This window comes from Thalassophryne amazonica, chromosome 22, assembly GCF_902500255.1.
Source record: "Thalassophryne amazonica chromosome 22, fThaAma1.1, whole genome shotgun sequence".
Lineage (NCBI taxonomy): Eukaryota > Metazoa > Chordata > Actinopteri > Batrachoidiformes > Batrachoididae > Thalassophryne > Thalassophryne amazonica.
Genome location: NC_047124.1, coordinates 16,028,281 through 16,043,604, shown reverse-complemented (window position 1 = coordinate 16,043,604; position 15,324 = coordinate 16,028,281). Strand labels below are relative to the sequence as shown.

At 41.4% G+C, this 15,324-nt stretch overlaps 1 protein-coding gene and 1 long non-coding RNA gene across 3 annotated transcripts in view; one reads left to right on the top strand and one right to left on the bottom strand.

The window, feature by feature from the left end:
- Positions 1-2,566, top strand: part of LOC117503964 (synapsin-3-like) — a 139,445-nt gene extending 136,879 nt beyond the window's left edge. For both annotated transcript variants that reach the window (XM_034163287.1, XM_034163288.1), the window contains exons 12-14: positions 568-586; positions 680-836; positions 1,768-2,566. In XM_034163287.1, coding sequence (XP_034019178.1) covers positions 568-586; positions 680-836; positions 1,768-1,891 — 300 coding nt within the window. In that variant the 3' untranslated portion in view covers positions 1,892-2,566. The remainder of the gene's footprint in view (positions 1-567; positions 587-679; positions 837-1,767) is intronic.
- Positions 2,567-6,519: 3,953 nt separating this feature from the next.
- LOC117503967 lies at positions 6,520-7,690 on the bottom strand. The gene is made up of 2 exons (XR_004558701.1): positions 7,488-7,690; positions 6,520-7,426 (listed from the first exon to the last, which is right to left on the bottom strand). It is a non-coding gene; the product is annotated as an uncharacterized LOC117503967 (long non-coding RNA).
- Positions 7,691-15,324: the final 7,634 nt, after the last annotated feature.

Sequence of the window (15,324 nt, the reverse complement as noted above, 5' to 3'; positions counted from 1 at the left end):
GATTCTTTTTTCATTCTGACTGATTCTCACTACATTCTGACTGATTCTCACTGCGTTTTCACGCTGTCCGATTGTTTAGATTGCGGTCAGAATGGCACTTTGACTTTCGTTCAATAGTTGTTCCACCTCAACTGCGCCACGAGTGTTTTGAACATGTGCAAAACATTCGAAGTGGCTGCACAAATGGACCCGACGGTGTCGACTGCTCTGAGACTGCTGTTCGAAGTTTTCCAAACGCGCCTCGACACCTCCCGAATGTGGATTGATTTTTCATCCAGATGCCATTTGTACCATGTGTGATGGGGGTCTTAGCTTTGGGCCCCGTCACACTAGAGGATGAATAACACAAATTATCACAACAAACAAAATTCAAACTGCACTCGAACACCTCGTGCAGGATTTTTTACAGCATTCAGCACATTTGTACTCTCGTGGATTAAGGAGCGTGTAGGTCACATGTGGCACAGCCCACCAGGAAGGCGTTTGCAGAATGCCACATTCTAAAATATTATATTTTGATGTAATAATGATGTTGCCATCTCTTTCTTTGCATCTCGCCATTTTCAGACAACACAGTCCAGACGAGGTAGGAAACTCTTCCTTCATTACCGCAGTACAGTCCAGGCTGCTGTATCCGCACCATAAATGAACTTGTGCGTATGTCTGTGTGTGCATGCAGGGGGGAATCGTTCTGCATCCGCCTCACCATCCCAGTCAGCTCGCGGGTCGCCGCAGCGAGCCCGCTCAGCCACCACCTCACCCAGCCAGGCCTTCCAGCCGGGGCCGATACCCGTCTCTTCTGGACCCGGATCTCAGAAACCGTCACCACAGCTGAAGTGAGTCCACACGGAGGGTCGATTGATCACACGATGGTCTATTATCAATGACTCTTGAATATTTGTGGCTGTCAGGAAACAGAAGCGCAATTAAAAGTACTTAATGTTATTGTTAATCACCTTAAAGTTTAGCTCGTGTCTCAAACTGGTGGTCTGTGGGGCTGGATAAGAGCCACAAGGCAGTAATTTAGGGTCCGTCTGTATTATTTAATCTAATTAAATAAATTCTGTATGATAATCTGTGATTTACACATGAAATTACATAGATTGAACACTGACATTATTGTAAACTGTCATCTGCCATGTTTCCGGAAAAGACATTTACCTCATCGTTTTTTTTTTTTGTTTTGTTTTTTAACCTTATTTTTAAGCCTGATCTTTAGACTTGAGATTTTTTTCATTGCCGTCTGTTTGATCCTGACTCCAAGCGTGCTTCTGATCTTGCTGCAGACAGATGGAGCTAGATCTTAAGGAATCGCTCAGGTATTCATATTTGGTTCGACTTCCCTTTTCTATGAGAAATTGGCATGGGGATGCAGCTCTGTGATGAGTGTTGCAGGTTCAGTCCCCTCATTGGTTAGTACTTGCCTGTTTTCATTTTTACCATTTACCATGTGAGCAAGGTCCTTAATCCTTACGCTGCTCCTGGTGCGTGTCTAAATGGGTGAATGTGAGGCATCATTATAAAGTCTACATTAGGAAATAGCAAAAATTAATAGTGCCGTACTGGTTGTATGAAGACCATGCTGGATTGTTACCACAACTGATGTTTGTGGGCTTTCCGCAACCTTCTGTCAGTTAGATGGAGTTGCACGTGAAACATCACGTACCATCTGCTGTTTTTAAGACATAACCTTTGTTTAAGTTGCAGTTACGCCTTCCCTGTATGACGTCATTAAACTGAGACCCCTCTTTTGATGTTTGTCTCTAGCAAGTCCCAGTCACTGACTAACACTTTCACTGAGACGTTACGGGGAACTCTGACGGATGACGAAGCCAAAGCCGAGACCATCCGCAGCCTCCGACAGTCATTTGCCAGCCTCTTCTCGGATTAAAAACCTCCCCCTAAACTTCATGTTCGTGTCAAGTCATCAAGTTTGAGAAAACTTCCAACTTGTTCACCTGTTATTCCGGAGTCTCCTTCTTCCTCACAGCCTCAGCTTCCCTTCTCTTTCTCTGTGAAGTTTGCCACCTGGTGCAACACGCTGTCCTCAGATCAACCACAAGTTTACCGCTAGAAAGGCCATTAATGGTATGTTTAAGAGTTTAAAAAAAAGGTGTCAAACATATTTATGAATTTTATTTCAAGCATCTCGATGTCTTTATCTGGCGAGTTCAAATTCTGAACAATCAAACCAGATGCTAACAGCAGGACTTTTGTAGTTCTGCATACATATCAAATAATCAGTGAAATTCATGTCAGCAGCCAGCAAATGGCAGTGTGGCCTTTCTAGTGAGAAATACTTGGGGGGGAGCTAATCTAATGTGTACCGCTTGGTTTATTCATTCAGTCATTTCTTTGACATGTTAGCTTACGGAAGGTTTGCAATATTATTGGCAAAGGTTACTGTAATAATGTGTTGAATCCTCATGGTTCACCAGCGATATTAATCCTCTTTCTAGTCATATTTCCCACAAACGCCGGCGTACGTAGTGATTCGTCTACCTTGGTCTAGCGTAACCAAAGTGCTATTTAATAAGACGTAACTTCCCTTGTCACATGTAGGGTTAAAAAAGCTGTCCTAGTTTTCAGCCACAGTCTTCCGTCATGGCTCTGATCTTTCCCTGACAATTAGTCTGATATTTAATGATTAGGTGTTTGTTGTATTACTTTATCTTTGTATTTTTTACCGTAGGGTACTTTTAATACTGCTGATTGTTTGAACATTAGCCAATGAAGAGTTGAAACTGTGTTCACATTGTTGTGGTAAAACATTTTGTGTATTTTGACAGTCTTTTGTCAAGATGCATGGCACTGTAAGGTCGCCATGTCAGGACGCCGTGTTAGCTTTGTTTACCTAACCAATGAATGTAGAGTAGGACGGAGGCGGTCCTCACAGTAGATGAGATACTAATGCTAACAAAGTACGTGTTGGAATAAGTATGTGTTTCTAAATGAGACAACAGCATTCCAGTTTGAAGTGTGAAATAAATACAGCTAATGTAGTCAGTCAGCTGGGGTGTTAAAGGTTTGCGTCGACCAATGTGTTGTGCAAGTCTGAAGATCAATAACGTGAACACAGCTTCAGGCGAATTAAAAGTCGTAGTTTTTGATCCCTCTGATCAAAGAAACCGAAAAATAAGGCAGAACCCAAAGTAAATGGAGATGCAGATTTGGTGAGTTTCAAACATTTTGATATTTTGCTTGACAACCGGAAACGACAACTAGGCTCAGACTGCAGGTGTGTGTTGGGCGTTCAGTGAACTAGTCAGTAATTGCGGAGCAAAAGACGAGATCACAAAGCAGGCTAACATAGATACCAGGAAAGAAGCAAGATGGTCAGGGTTGGAATGCAAATATGGGAGTCATCTTCTGCTGGAAAACTGTGCGTTACCCCCACATGGCCAGGAGGAAGTTCCCCAAATCAAGTAGTTAAAGTTGGTGGAATCTTGTGTGAAGGGAAAACTAGGAGAGATGATCCTTTGGACTGTTGTGAAGACAGAGCCCTGTAGCAAGGTGATGTTTGAACCTTTACCTATCGTCCCAAACTTTGGATTGAGCCACAAAAGTGAGTTTATGGATACACATGACCAGAATGAGTTTTCATCTCAGGGTGGCTGTTATCAGCATTTCCCTTTGGAGGTCTTCCAGGCATATCCAACTGGGAGAAGACCATTAGGTAGACCCAAAACATGATGGATAATTTATAACGTCTTGGTGTGTCCCAGAAGGAGCTTGAAGTCATCGCTAGGGGCTGAACATCTTTGCTACCGCAGTGATTCAACCTTGGATAAGGTATTATCATCATGCGTCTTTCCCATTAACAGTGTTATGAAGATGCTTTGGCTATTTTCCATTTTCATCTGATTTATTTTTGACAGTGTATTTATTCATTTTTTAAATTTATTTATTCATCTGACTTATTTTTGACAGTGTATTTATTCATAGCATTTTTTATTTATTTATTCATTTATTTTGCTCACATCTAATACCTGAGTGCTTCATGGTTATAAAGGAATGTGGGTAATGGGGTAATGGGTAAAAAAAAAAGAACAGTGCTTCTACAAGCAAGGAATTTCTTTTCAATTAGTCTTTAAAGGTCAGTGGTGACTTAATCATGTTTTCAGACAGAGGAGGAGGATTGAAATACTTGTTACAGCTTGCTGGTGTGGAGCAACAGTCACTAAAACTTCTGTTCACAGGGAGGTTTAAGTTAGGACTCATCAGAACCACCAGACCAGAACCATAACAATGTCGAAAAAATTCCAGTTGGTGGGTTTAGACGGCAGATATCTATATCCCCACCCCACCACCACACACACGTGGCCCAAATTGGAGCTGAGAATGTATTTATGTAATGATAATGCATATCTGATGCATGATGTATGCCAGCAAAAGATCCAAATCAGGGCGCTTGTAGGTTAGTATAAATGTAAACTCTCTACTTTGTCATTGCCTTAACGTCACAGTACTTTTTTTTTTTTTTTTTTTTTCCAGTTTGGTGACAAATGATCAGTTTGCATCAATGTTGCAATATGACATTGTGACCTGTAGTGACAGCAGGGAACAGGTGGAGATACACTCTGGAAAGGAGGGGAATGAAAGAGGGTACCGTAATTTCCGGATGAAAGCTGCTACTCTTTTCCCACACGCTTTGAAAACTTAAACAATGATGCAGCCAATTTATGTATTTTTACAGGCTTTCTCATAAGTCAAAATACATCAATTGATGCTGCCCATTAATTGGCTGAAAGCTGCGGTCCTCATGCGGCGTAAATTCACACACACATTAAATATAAAGTCTTACCTGTTAGTTTTAGTGGATTCATCAACACGTCCTATAGAAAATGACGTCTGAAAAGACTTTAATTTCCTTGTCATAGCTGAAGAAAAGTCCCTCTGGCACTTTGAGCTACTGTTGCTTCTTCATCAGCGGAGCCTTCCCCACAGTGTCTCTGTCTTTGCGCTACAAGTTGAAAAAGTCATAGCGCCTTAACGTCGCATTTACCACAAACACCAGATGATCCTGGCTGCACGCGATGACATTACCTCATGACCCACAAAGGAAAAAAAAGTTAAAATTACTCAGTTCTCCGCCACGGAGATGCCAGGCGACGCTGTGCACACGCTGGATGACGTGCTTGCCAGAAATAAGCATTTACAGTACGTATTTAATTAAAAGTTTAAAAAAAAAAACTTTGTCTAATATCTTTCTGTGTAAATGTTGTTCATTCGGCTACTCCTGTTTTTTTTGTTTTTTTTTTCAGGGTCGCCACAGCGGACACAGCTAGATCCGCATTGGTAATTGGCACAAGTTTTACGCTGGATGCCCTTCCTGACAACTCCAGTTTTACCTGGAGAAACACACACACAGCCGCTGGTGTTCCAAAGAGGTCTCCCATCCAAGTACTAACCGGATCCTACTCTGCCTAGCTTCTGAGATCTGACGGGATCAGGCTTACACAGAGCAGGCCAGCTGCTTATCTTCATGGAGAACCGCGGCTTATAGACCAGTGCAGCTTCTTTATGTAAAATGTATTTTTTCTTTTGTAAAATTGGTGGGTGTGGCTTATATTCAGGTGCGCGCTATAGTCCGGAAATTATGGTAGGTGCAAGACAGCGTACATGCATGTGAATGAGAGGGGGTACTGGAAACCATGAAAGGAGTGATTTATGATACAAGGGCATCTGCAAGAGTGAAAGGGAAAGTTTGCAAGACTGTAATGAGACCCGCTAAGTTGTACGGTTTAGAGGAAGTGGTGTTAATAAAAAGACAGGAGGCGGAGGTGAAGTGAAAAGAATCAGGAAGGAATATATCAGAGGGACTGTACGGAAAGGATATTTTGGAGAAAGTCAGGTGACATTGAGTTGGATTGGACATGTACAGAGGAAGGATCCAGGGTATATAGGGAGAAGGATGCTGAGGATGGAGCCCCCAGGCAGGTGGAGAAGAGGGGCGCCAAAGAGGATGTGTTGAGGTAGGAGGTAGTTGGTGTGACAGAAGAGGCAGAGGACAGGGAGAGATGGATAACAGTGGTGAGCCCTCACGAGAGCAGCGGAAAAAAGAAACTAGAAGTAGTTGACCATCTGATGCCATTGTAGTAACCAATGTTCATAGTAAGCAAATCGCCATTTTTTTTAAGGTCATCATTACGTACAGCATCTTATAACATCACCATGTAAATTGGTTAGCTTTTTTACAGTTTTATTATTTATTTATTGATTCAACCTTTGGCACTATGTCAAAATGGACCAAACTTTTAATTTTGTTGCAGGAGCCCTTGAAGGTGTAAATGTACCTGCCACTCAGTATCTAACACGGCGGTGTGATAAAGCATAAAAAAAAAATAAAAAAACCATGAGGATTTGCTAATCTCTTATGTGCCTTGCAATAATGGCTATGACATATTTACTTTAATAATAATAATCACTGTGTCTGGTAGTGTTACTGACATTAGTTGGCCTGTCCCGCCACCTGACGAGTAACCATTTTTCCACATTTTTATTTATTTTTTTTTACCAAGTTAAAAACAGTCTGTAGGAATACTGTCGTCCTGATAATGTCTGTTTTACTGCTCTTGGAATTTGAAATGAACTATCAGATCCAACGCATGTCATACTTAACACCCATCTTTTCTGGTCCGATTATCAATAATCGGATGTTACTGTATCTTAATTCACACTCATTTATATTTATTTTGTTTGGTACCAGCTCTTGTCCATCATTCAGCCGCTGTAGATTAACACGGCTAAAAATTTCTTAAATTTGGCCTGATTTGAAGCGCACTGCAACGTTTACTAGTAACTACCTCAAGATCAGCAGCGCTCTGCAGAAACTGACGTCAGAGCTGTAGTACTGGAAAGGATTTTGTGAAAGGAGCACCGTATTTTAATGGAAAATCTTTGTGCACAAAAAATGGGTTTTTTTTCCAGCATGAAATTAATAATTCAGTATGTGGATTATAGAAAACAGTCCGTGTGTCTGTGATGCCACCTTGAGGTGTTTTAATTGAATATCGCTGATTCATGTGTTCTTGTTGGCAGTTTCCTCGCTTGCGAGGATAGTGGGAAGGTTAGGGTTAGGGTTCCTGTGTTAAGAGAACCACAATCAGACAGGGGTCAAACATCTTGGGCACATTTTTAGCAAGCTAATATTAGTCACCATTATTTAAAAAACATATTAAAATATGTGACGCATCATTGTAAAGCACTTTGAACTTGTGCTTCAGATGGAAAAGTGCTATATAAATACAGTTCATTTACCATATACTGTTACAAAAATAAATAAATGAATCCTGCAAACTGAAAAGCCATTTTCTCCACCTTTTTTGCTGTGTCTGGTCCTTTAAATCGAAAGGACCTGGCACCAGCCACGGCTTCTTTCCAGAGGGAAGTGAACCTGGAGAAGTACATTAGCCGAACAGTCCAGCTCACTCTCACAGACTTCATGGGGCGTGTCTCACAGAGCAAGCAGGAGTTCAAATATGGACATCCGTGACATACGTCACAGAAGCCAACAACAAACCATTTCAGAACAAAATTTTTCTTTTAAATGCATAATTTCTAGCTATGCAGACAGAGAATTGTAGGACTTTGTAGGATGTTTACCATGAAACTCCAGATATATTAAAATGTAAAAAGTGTACACATAATGTTCCACAGTATGACCCCTTTAAGCTTAAGTACACCTGTTGCTAAATCAAGCATAGTTGAAATTATCATTACTAAGAGAAAACAGTTAACTTTCTAAAGTAGAGGGGTTGTTTTTTTTGTTTTTTTTTTTTTACTACCTGCATGCCTTTTCAGCCCTATAGGTGACGCCACAGATTCTGCATCACTGACTTTTACGATAGAAACTGTGCTCATTTCACCAGATCTTATGAGACTGAGTTGCATCACTTCACTTAATCTGTTAAATCAAAAAGTAAAAAAAAAAAAAAAAAGACATTACACAGAAAAAAGGCAATACTCAATGTCAATGTTTACCTGTTTACTGCTGGACCGAACACTGATTTGAATATGCAGCTACATTTGTACACAGCTAATACTGCAAGGAGCTCACGTCCACCTCAAACATGGCATTTGTACACGACATCATGCACGGATGTATTTGCCGATCGTGTCCCTCTCTCTGCTGATTGGTGGGTGGTATTGTGTGGTACTTTTAAGTGTATTAATGTTCTGTAAATTGGTGTAAATGTGGCATGACCCCAACCTGTGTGCCTCAAGTGTGTAAATTTGGTCATCATGTGATCTAAAGGTCATGCTGCTTATTTGTGAGGCGTGCGATGCATCCTGTGTTTTACTGTAATTTATTTTATGTACATTACTTTTGTGTTAAAAAAGAAACAAACTCAAGAATCCTGTTATTAAATGCAAGACGTTTTACTACACCTGCTGGTTTGAATTCCACTTTCCATAAGTCATGCTGCACGGTGCAATCTGAACTCACTAACATCCATTTATGGTCACGGTTGGAGAAACTTTGGCTCTGCCTGTAGTTAACAGAAACACGTAATTTTGAGAATATGAAGTGATAATCCCCAAATCCTTTCATTTTGGATTACTGCTCCATTTTATTCCCTGTTGGCATGAAGCTCAGAGCACTAAACGCGGCCTGGCAGCACGAGGTCACGGAGCGGCGAACCTGCAGAACTTCAGCGGCTCCTTTCATGTGCTACCCACTTCACGGCAAACACTCAACTCCATTAAGCACTAATGTTGCAGAGGTAATATGAAACACATTCAGCCACGATTCTCACACAAATCACTGTTTTGCAAATAATGACATCATCGCTGGAATATTTCATATCGCGCAGTGTTGATGTCAAACTGATTGTGTTATTTCCATAACAATGCAAATATCAGTTAAAAATTAAAAGTACATTAAATTTGTAATTAATGATGCTGTTTTTTTTTAAAATTCATGATCCTTAAAATGTACCGGAATTTGAATATCAGGTTTGCTATTCATAAACTGCTGCAAAAGAAAAAACTATCTTCTGATTGTGCACCCAGTTTCTATGAGATGAATTGCACGTTGTCCAGCTGCATGTTTTAAAGGACACATCACACAGAAATCAGGACAACTTAGATTTAAGCCGTTAGTGACCATCTGGTGATATACCGGGATTACTTTGTGCACTGTGATGTTGTGTTATGACAACTCTTTTTTACGTGATAACTTTTCATTTTGATGCAGTCACAGTAAAAGCAGCAGCCGCTCTCTACTGTGAGAAGACTTGGTGCATATACACATCCATCATGAACTCAGCCTGTTATAAACAGTCTGGTAGAGTTTCAGCTTTGTGCACACTTATAAGTGTTGTCATAGATATAACTGTAGCCTGAAAAACAGCAGAGAGTTCCGTGTGCATCATTGTCACTTGACCTGCTAAAGCGGGTCAAGTGATGATGTCACCGTGCTCGACCAATCACAGCATGTTCCGGACAGATAGCCAAAGGAAGACCTCTTCCGGTTACGGAAGAACATTCACTGCCATAACATTAAAACTGAACCATTCACAGTACATTTGGGTTAAGTCAGGGGTCCATGTGTCGATGTAGTCGTATCCATTACATCAAAATCAATTTTTAATTCTGATTATTCTGTTAATATCTGTTAATTGTTACACCACTAATATTTTGTAGTTTGCTTATTTGTCCACTCCATAAATATGTAGATTTTAGCTTTTGTTTCTTCTAGATTACATGATTGTAATGTCCTATTTTCAGGGTTACTGCAGTCCAGCATTAGGGGTCTTCAACTGGTTCAGAACGCTGTTGCCAGACTTTTGACATGAAGCAGAAGGTTTGAACATATCACACCCATTTTGGCATCTTTACACTGGCTTCCTGTCTCTGTGAGAGTAGATTTTAAGGTTTTGTTATTGACTTATAAAGTTGTTCATGGACTGGCGCCGTCTTATCTGACTGATCTGGTGAAACCCTACGTACCGACCCGGGTTTTGCGGTCGCAGGATGCGGGACTACTCTGTGTTCCCAGGGTGAAGAAGTAGTCAGCGGGTGAAAGAGCTTTTTCTTATCATACACCCGCTCTGTGGAACAGTCTTCCTGTGACCGTGAGGCAGTCGGAGTCCGTGGACATTTTTAAGTCAAGACTTAAAACCTATTTTTATTCTCTTTCTTATGACTGGATTTTTTTTTATCTTGTTTTTTTTCTGCTACTTGTGTTTTTAATTATGTATTTGAATTGTCAAATTTTTACTTATTTATTTTAAATTTTATATCGAACTGTTCTGTGTGAGGCACCTCGAGGCAGCTTTTGTTGTGATTTGGCGCGTTATAAGCTGATTAAAATAGATGTTAACATTTTGGCTAAAAGGGGGGGGGCTGACTGTTGAAAACACTGTTTTTTTCCAAAAAAAAAAAAAAAAAATCCCCTATTACTGTCAGCTGCGCTCCACAAAGACGGCATACCTATCTGTCTGATGGTAATCTGGTGCTGCGGTGATTTCGTGCATTCTTAAAGTGGAATGTCCAATCTGGGATCTGCTGCAGGTCCCTGCCTGTCTGCAGACGCCTCCTCTGCCAAACACAGCCACCAGTGCAAAAAAACAAACCATCCTCTGACAGTGCACGACCCTGACTGTTCCCATGGAAACGAGCACCAGTAGGGGGCGCTATCTTCCTAAACAAAGCCCATAGCTCCTCTTTAGGCTGCTCTGTGGATGTTTCTGTGTCTGACTTAAATGTCACCTTTGGAATGACTGTGTGTCACTGAGCTGCTTCCGTTTGCTCCAAGTCACCAGATCTAATTAAACTATTTTGTAGCTTTGTCAAACAGTTGATTCTGCTGTCTTTGGAGGGCTACGACCTAAAAAGTGACATTTGAAACCAGGAGCGTGTCCAGTAAGTCAATTTCAAATGTGTCAAAATAAATACAAAGTGAAGATATTTTGTACAATCAGGCCAAGTCCAGGAGCATCCACCACACTGTGGATCTGCCTTGGGTCATGGATGGCCACCACCCAGGCAGACAACCTGACCACTGATTGGGAATACAAACCAACAACCAGCACTAAGACGAGACAGAATATTGGATTCACATTAATGACAGAGCCAGACTCACTAATTTAAACCCTAATTTGGCACTTTCCCTACTGGCTGCATAAAAAGCTAAATATTTGCTAATGGATTAACCCGAAAGGCTTCATGAGCATTTGTAAAAATCGATTAATGCACCTTTTAAGCCATGCGAACAAAAGCATAACTGGAATATATTTGGTTGAAAGTGGACAGTATAATGGATGGATGGAATTTAACAGAGGGTTAGATTAAATTACTCATCATTAAATACAGCATCTGAGGGTCATAGGTCACCATGGCAGGCAATTACTTTCATTAAACTGTCAATTTATATTGTTTATATACAAACGTTTAACTGGCAAGGGAGAAAAAAAAAAAATCACTCAAAGGTAGAAAGTCTGTAGACTGAGGTTTGTTATTTCGGCTCATTTCTGAATGAGTTTTACCACAAATTACAGAAAAGTAAGTACACAAGTATCAGTGGAGCCCCCGAGAGCAGAGCTCAAAAGGAACTCCACCCGTCTGGAGCCTTTCTTATCCCCGCGGGACAGATCGGACGCTTGTATCAACAAAACTTCAACGTAATAACACAAGCAAAAGGTCATAAAGGACATGTGGAAGTATGCGGGCGCGAACAGATTTACATATGTAAACGGAGCATAAGGGTCACTCATTTATTTCTTCATAAATCTGTGGAAAAACAGGGTTTCTCACAAACAAAACAGTTGTCAGATGTGAGTGAAGCAGTCAGAGGCTCGGGTGACTAAGAATGTTTTAAAATGACTCGCGGTTATCGAAGGTTCTCCGTCACTGAACAGTCGGAAGATTTTGAAGACTGACAGTCTATTTGCTGCAAAACTTCAAGATAAGACCAGGGTTCAGAAAACAGGAGCCCTTTACCTCCTGAAGGCCTCGTGTGTGTGTGTGTGTCACATGCTCGTATCGTTAACCTGAACCTTCCCCGCTGTGTGCACCTGCATCAACTGTGAGAAATCCTCTCCTCCTCCTCACATCTGCAGAGTCCAACAACCGGAGTCACAATAAAACCAGGAAAGGCCTTGGTTGCTATGGTAACACTTCATGCAAGGCAAAGCAAAAGATGACAGCGGGAGAGACGGTAGGAAATCCTGTGCTTTGATTCAAACGGTTTTAAAGAAATGCGCCCACGTGCCCACGAAGATGTGAACAGCTGCTCGGGTTGACCAGTTTTATTCACGGCGGTGGTCAGGCGATGGTTTGAACTGTAACAAAATAACAGAGCAGCTGGAAGAGCGCCACGTTGTGGACATCTCTGCTCCTTCTCTTTAGCGTTACTCTCGTGTGAGCGATAAGACGAGATGCTATGCTAGGCTACAGTGTTTCTAGTCCGTGTTAGTGCTACAACAAAACAGGCTCTGGACCCAAACATTTATCCACTGAGAAGGCTGTGACCAAGCTGCGGCGCTCTTACAGTAACTTGAACTCTGGTGTCTGATTGGCTGAGAGCTCAATGGCATCACTGCAATGTAGACTTTGAGAAAATTTTGGCTGTAGAAAAGTGAAAATTCACCATCAACTATCACATATTTTAAAGGAAAAACAACTATGTTGTTAGCAGTTTTTGTTGAAACACAGGAAACATCCTGCAACTGGGTCAGTTTTATGTACAGCGTAGCGCCCTCTAGTGATCACAATCAAAAGTCCTGTGTCACTGATTTGTTATGTCCAACTTTGAGTTTCTTTGACTACATTTTCTGGTATTAGCACGCAACATTGCCCCCCAGAGGTGATGTAGAGCTTTACAGGTGAATAACCAGACAGCGGTTTGTATGATGCATTGCCTACACTGGGTAGCAAAGTGCACGCTGAAAGTTCAACAAACTTAAAAATATGGTCTGTGTTTTGATTCATAACTTGCAGAGTTTGAACTCTGGGCACCTTGTTTGATTTTCCGCAAGCGGCTCTCACCCGGTTGCATTCTGCACTTTGTCCTCTGGAGCGGGTGCTCCACTCACGGCCTGGCGGAAGTCAGAAAAAGTCGAGAACTCTGTCAAACTCCCAACCCACACTCAACTCGGGGCAATCCTCGTGCAACTCCGCACAACTGCGTGCAAACTCATAATCAACTCAGAATAGCTTTGCGGTGAGTCTTTCCGTGCTTTCTGAGCACAAGTCAAGTGAAGGCAGCCAGGAGTAGAACTTTGAACATGTTCAAAATGTGCAAACAGGACCAAGTATGAGAACTACTTGACAAACCTAGGAAAAAAAAAAAAATTCTTCCGTGGCGACAACGTTTTGTTTTGGAGACAGCTGCTGACGCACATTAGCTTTCTGAAGAGGTTTCGTTTTGTTTTTGGTTTTCCCACCCTGTCCGAGGCGGACGTACTGAACGGCACTTTAGAAGCAAACAGTGCGAGCTCAAATTTAAACATCGTGTCACAGTGCCACCACCCAATTGGGGAAGGTGCATGTGATGTTTATGAGTTTGAAGAGGAGTCGGTCTGTTTACCGGGGGGGGGGTGCACTCTCCACTTTCATTTCCTGCTTGAAACTCAGGCGCCTTTTTTTTTGTGCTTCACAATGGAAAATTTCATCAAGAGAGTCTCAATAACAAATCAGCTGCTGCATACGAAAATAAAAACATCCAGTACGCACAGACATGCCAAGTCATTTGGACCGATTTCCTGCGCCAATTCCTCTGTCAGCCAGAGTAAATTAACTTTCTGCTGCGCTTTCTTCTCGATGTCTGACAGTCGTATCATTTATGCCGGCACACTGATATCAGGGAAGAACTCGCTTTTCCCAATTACATATCTGAACAGAATTTGTGCGGCGCACAGCTCCTGTCAGGAAATGGGAATCGTGTTCACTCTGGAGACCCAGAAACAGATATTTACAGATATTTTTGGAATCTTCTTCACTTTTACCAAAAATATCTGCAACAAGTTTGTGGTGAATGATGAACGATGCTAGGTGTATAATTTAATCCCTGTAAAGCTTCTAGTTATGCAAACTGTACACAAGCTAAACATATCGACAAAGGATTACACAAAGAAGAGGAAACACTCCTGTTTTCTTACTCACTGCTGACGAGGCGACACTTTTTTGCAGCTTCTGGACAAAGACTGGAATGAGAAAAAAAGTGGGGCAAGATATAAAGCGTTAATGTCACACAGCCAAAATCCCACCGTGGTCAAGGTCGCGAAGAAAACCTGAAACAGACACAAAGAGTTGAGGAAGCACTGATTGTACGTGTGAAGGCGTCAGCGCCAGAACACAACTCTCAGAGACGGACTGCAAATAAAGACGGACGACGTGACCCCCTTCAGTCACACACTGTTTAAAATGAAGACAAACACACCAGCGCCGCATCTTTGATCACTTTAGAATAAACGCTCACATTAACGGCACTGTCAACAGCAAAAGTTAGCGAGGTGAAAAATGTGAACAAATGCACCCACGTGTGCTGTCTTGGCTGCAAAACACGCACTTGATTTTTATCTAAAGGGTGTTTTGAGGCAGCGGCGTCAGATATCGATTAGCCTCTTTAGCTCATTAGGTCAAAGCCACAACTGCACCCAAAGCTGCCAGGGGCTGATGGAAGCAAAATTAAACACTGCCGGTGTCAGAAGTAACAGCATGACAACGTTGGCACAGTGTTGCATTATTTTGTGTCTATTGTCTCTTAACTGCAAGCTAAAAAAAAAAAAAAAGAAAGGATTGTGGCATTGGAGAGCCCCGATATAGGCTGAGCTCTATCTACATGCTTAAGCTAAACATTCAGTTAGCATTTTAGCAGCGCTATTTATCATGTTTTTCTATGTGCATGATCTAATATGCTATACTACAGTACACTGTCTGGACAAAATGTGATGAAGCCCCTTTTTGGAAAACTTAGCCAGATGATGATTGCTAGTGCAAAAGTTAGCCAATGAAAATAGTGCCACCACCATTTTGGGTTGGAAGACCTATAAATGGTGCAAAAGTACGAGAAATTGCAGATTTGTCTTCCACCATCTCTAAATGGCTACTTTCTTCAGTTATTTTTGAATTTATTTTTTTACTTCTTAAACTTTAAGATATTGGTAATCTAGGCTAAAGGCTAATCTAGGCATCTAGGCTCAAGAAACCTGAGCTCAAGAAATTCCTCCTCCTGAATGGCAGTAACAGATTACAGGTGGATTCTGGGAGATGAAGTTCAAAATGCGTGAGTACAGTCTTTGCAGCAGGTTGATGTTGAGTGTATTTATATGCTTTTATAACAGTAGTCCATCAGGAAACCTTAAATAATAACCTTCT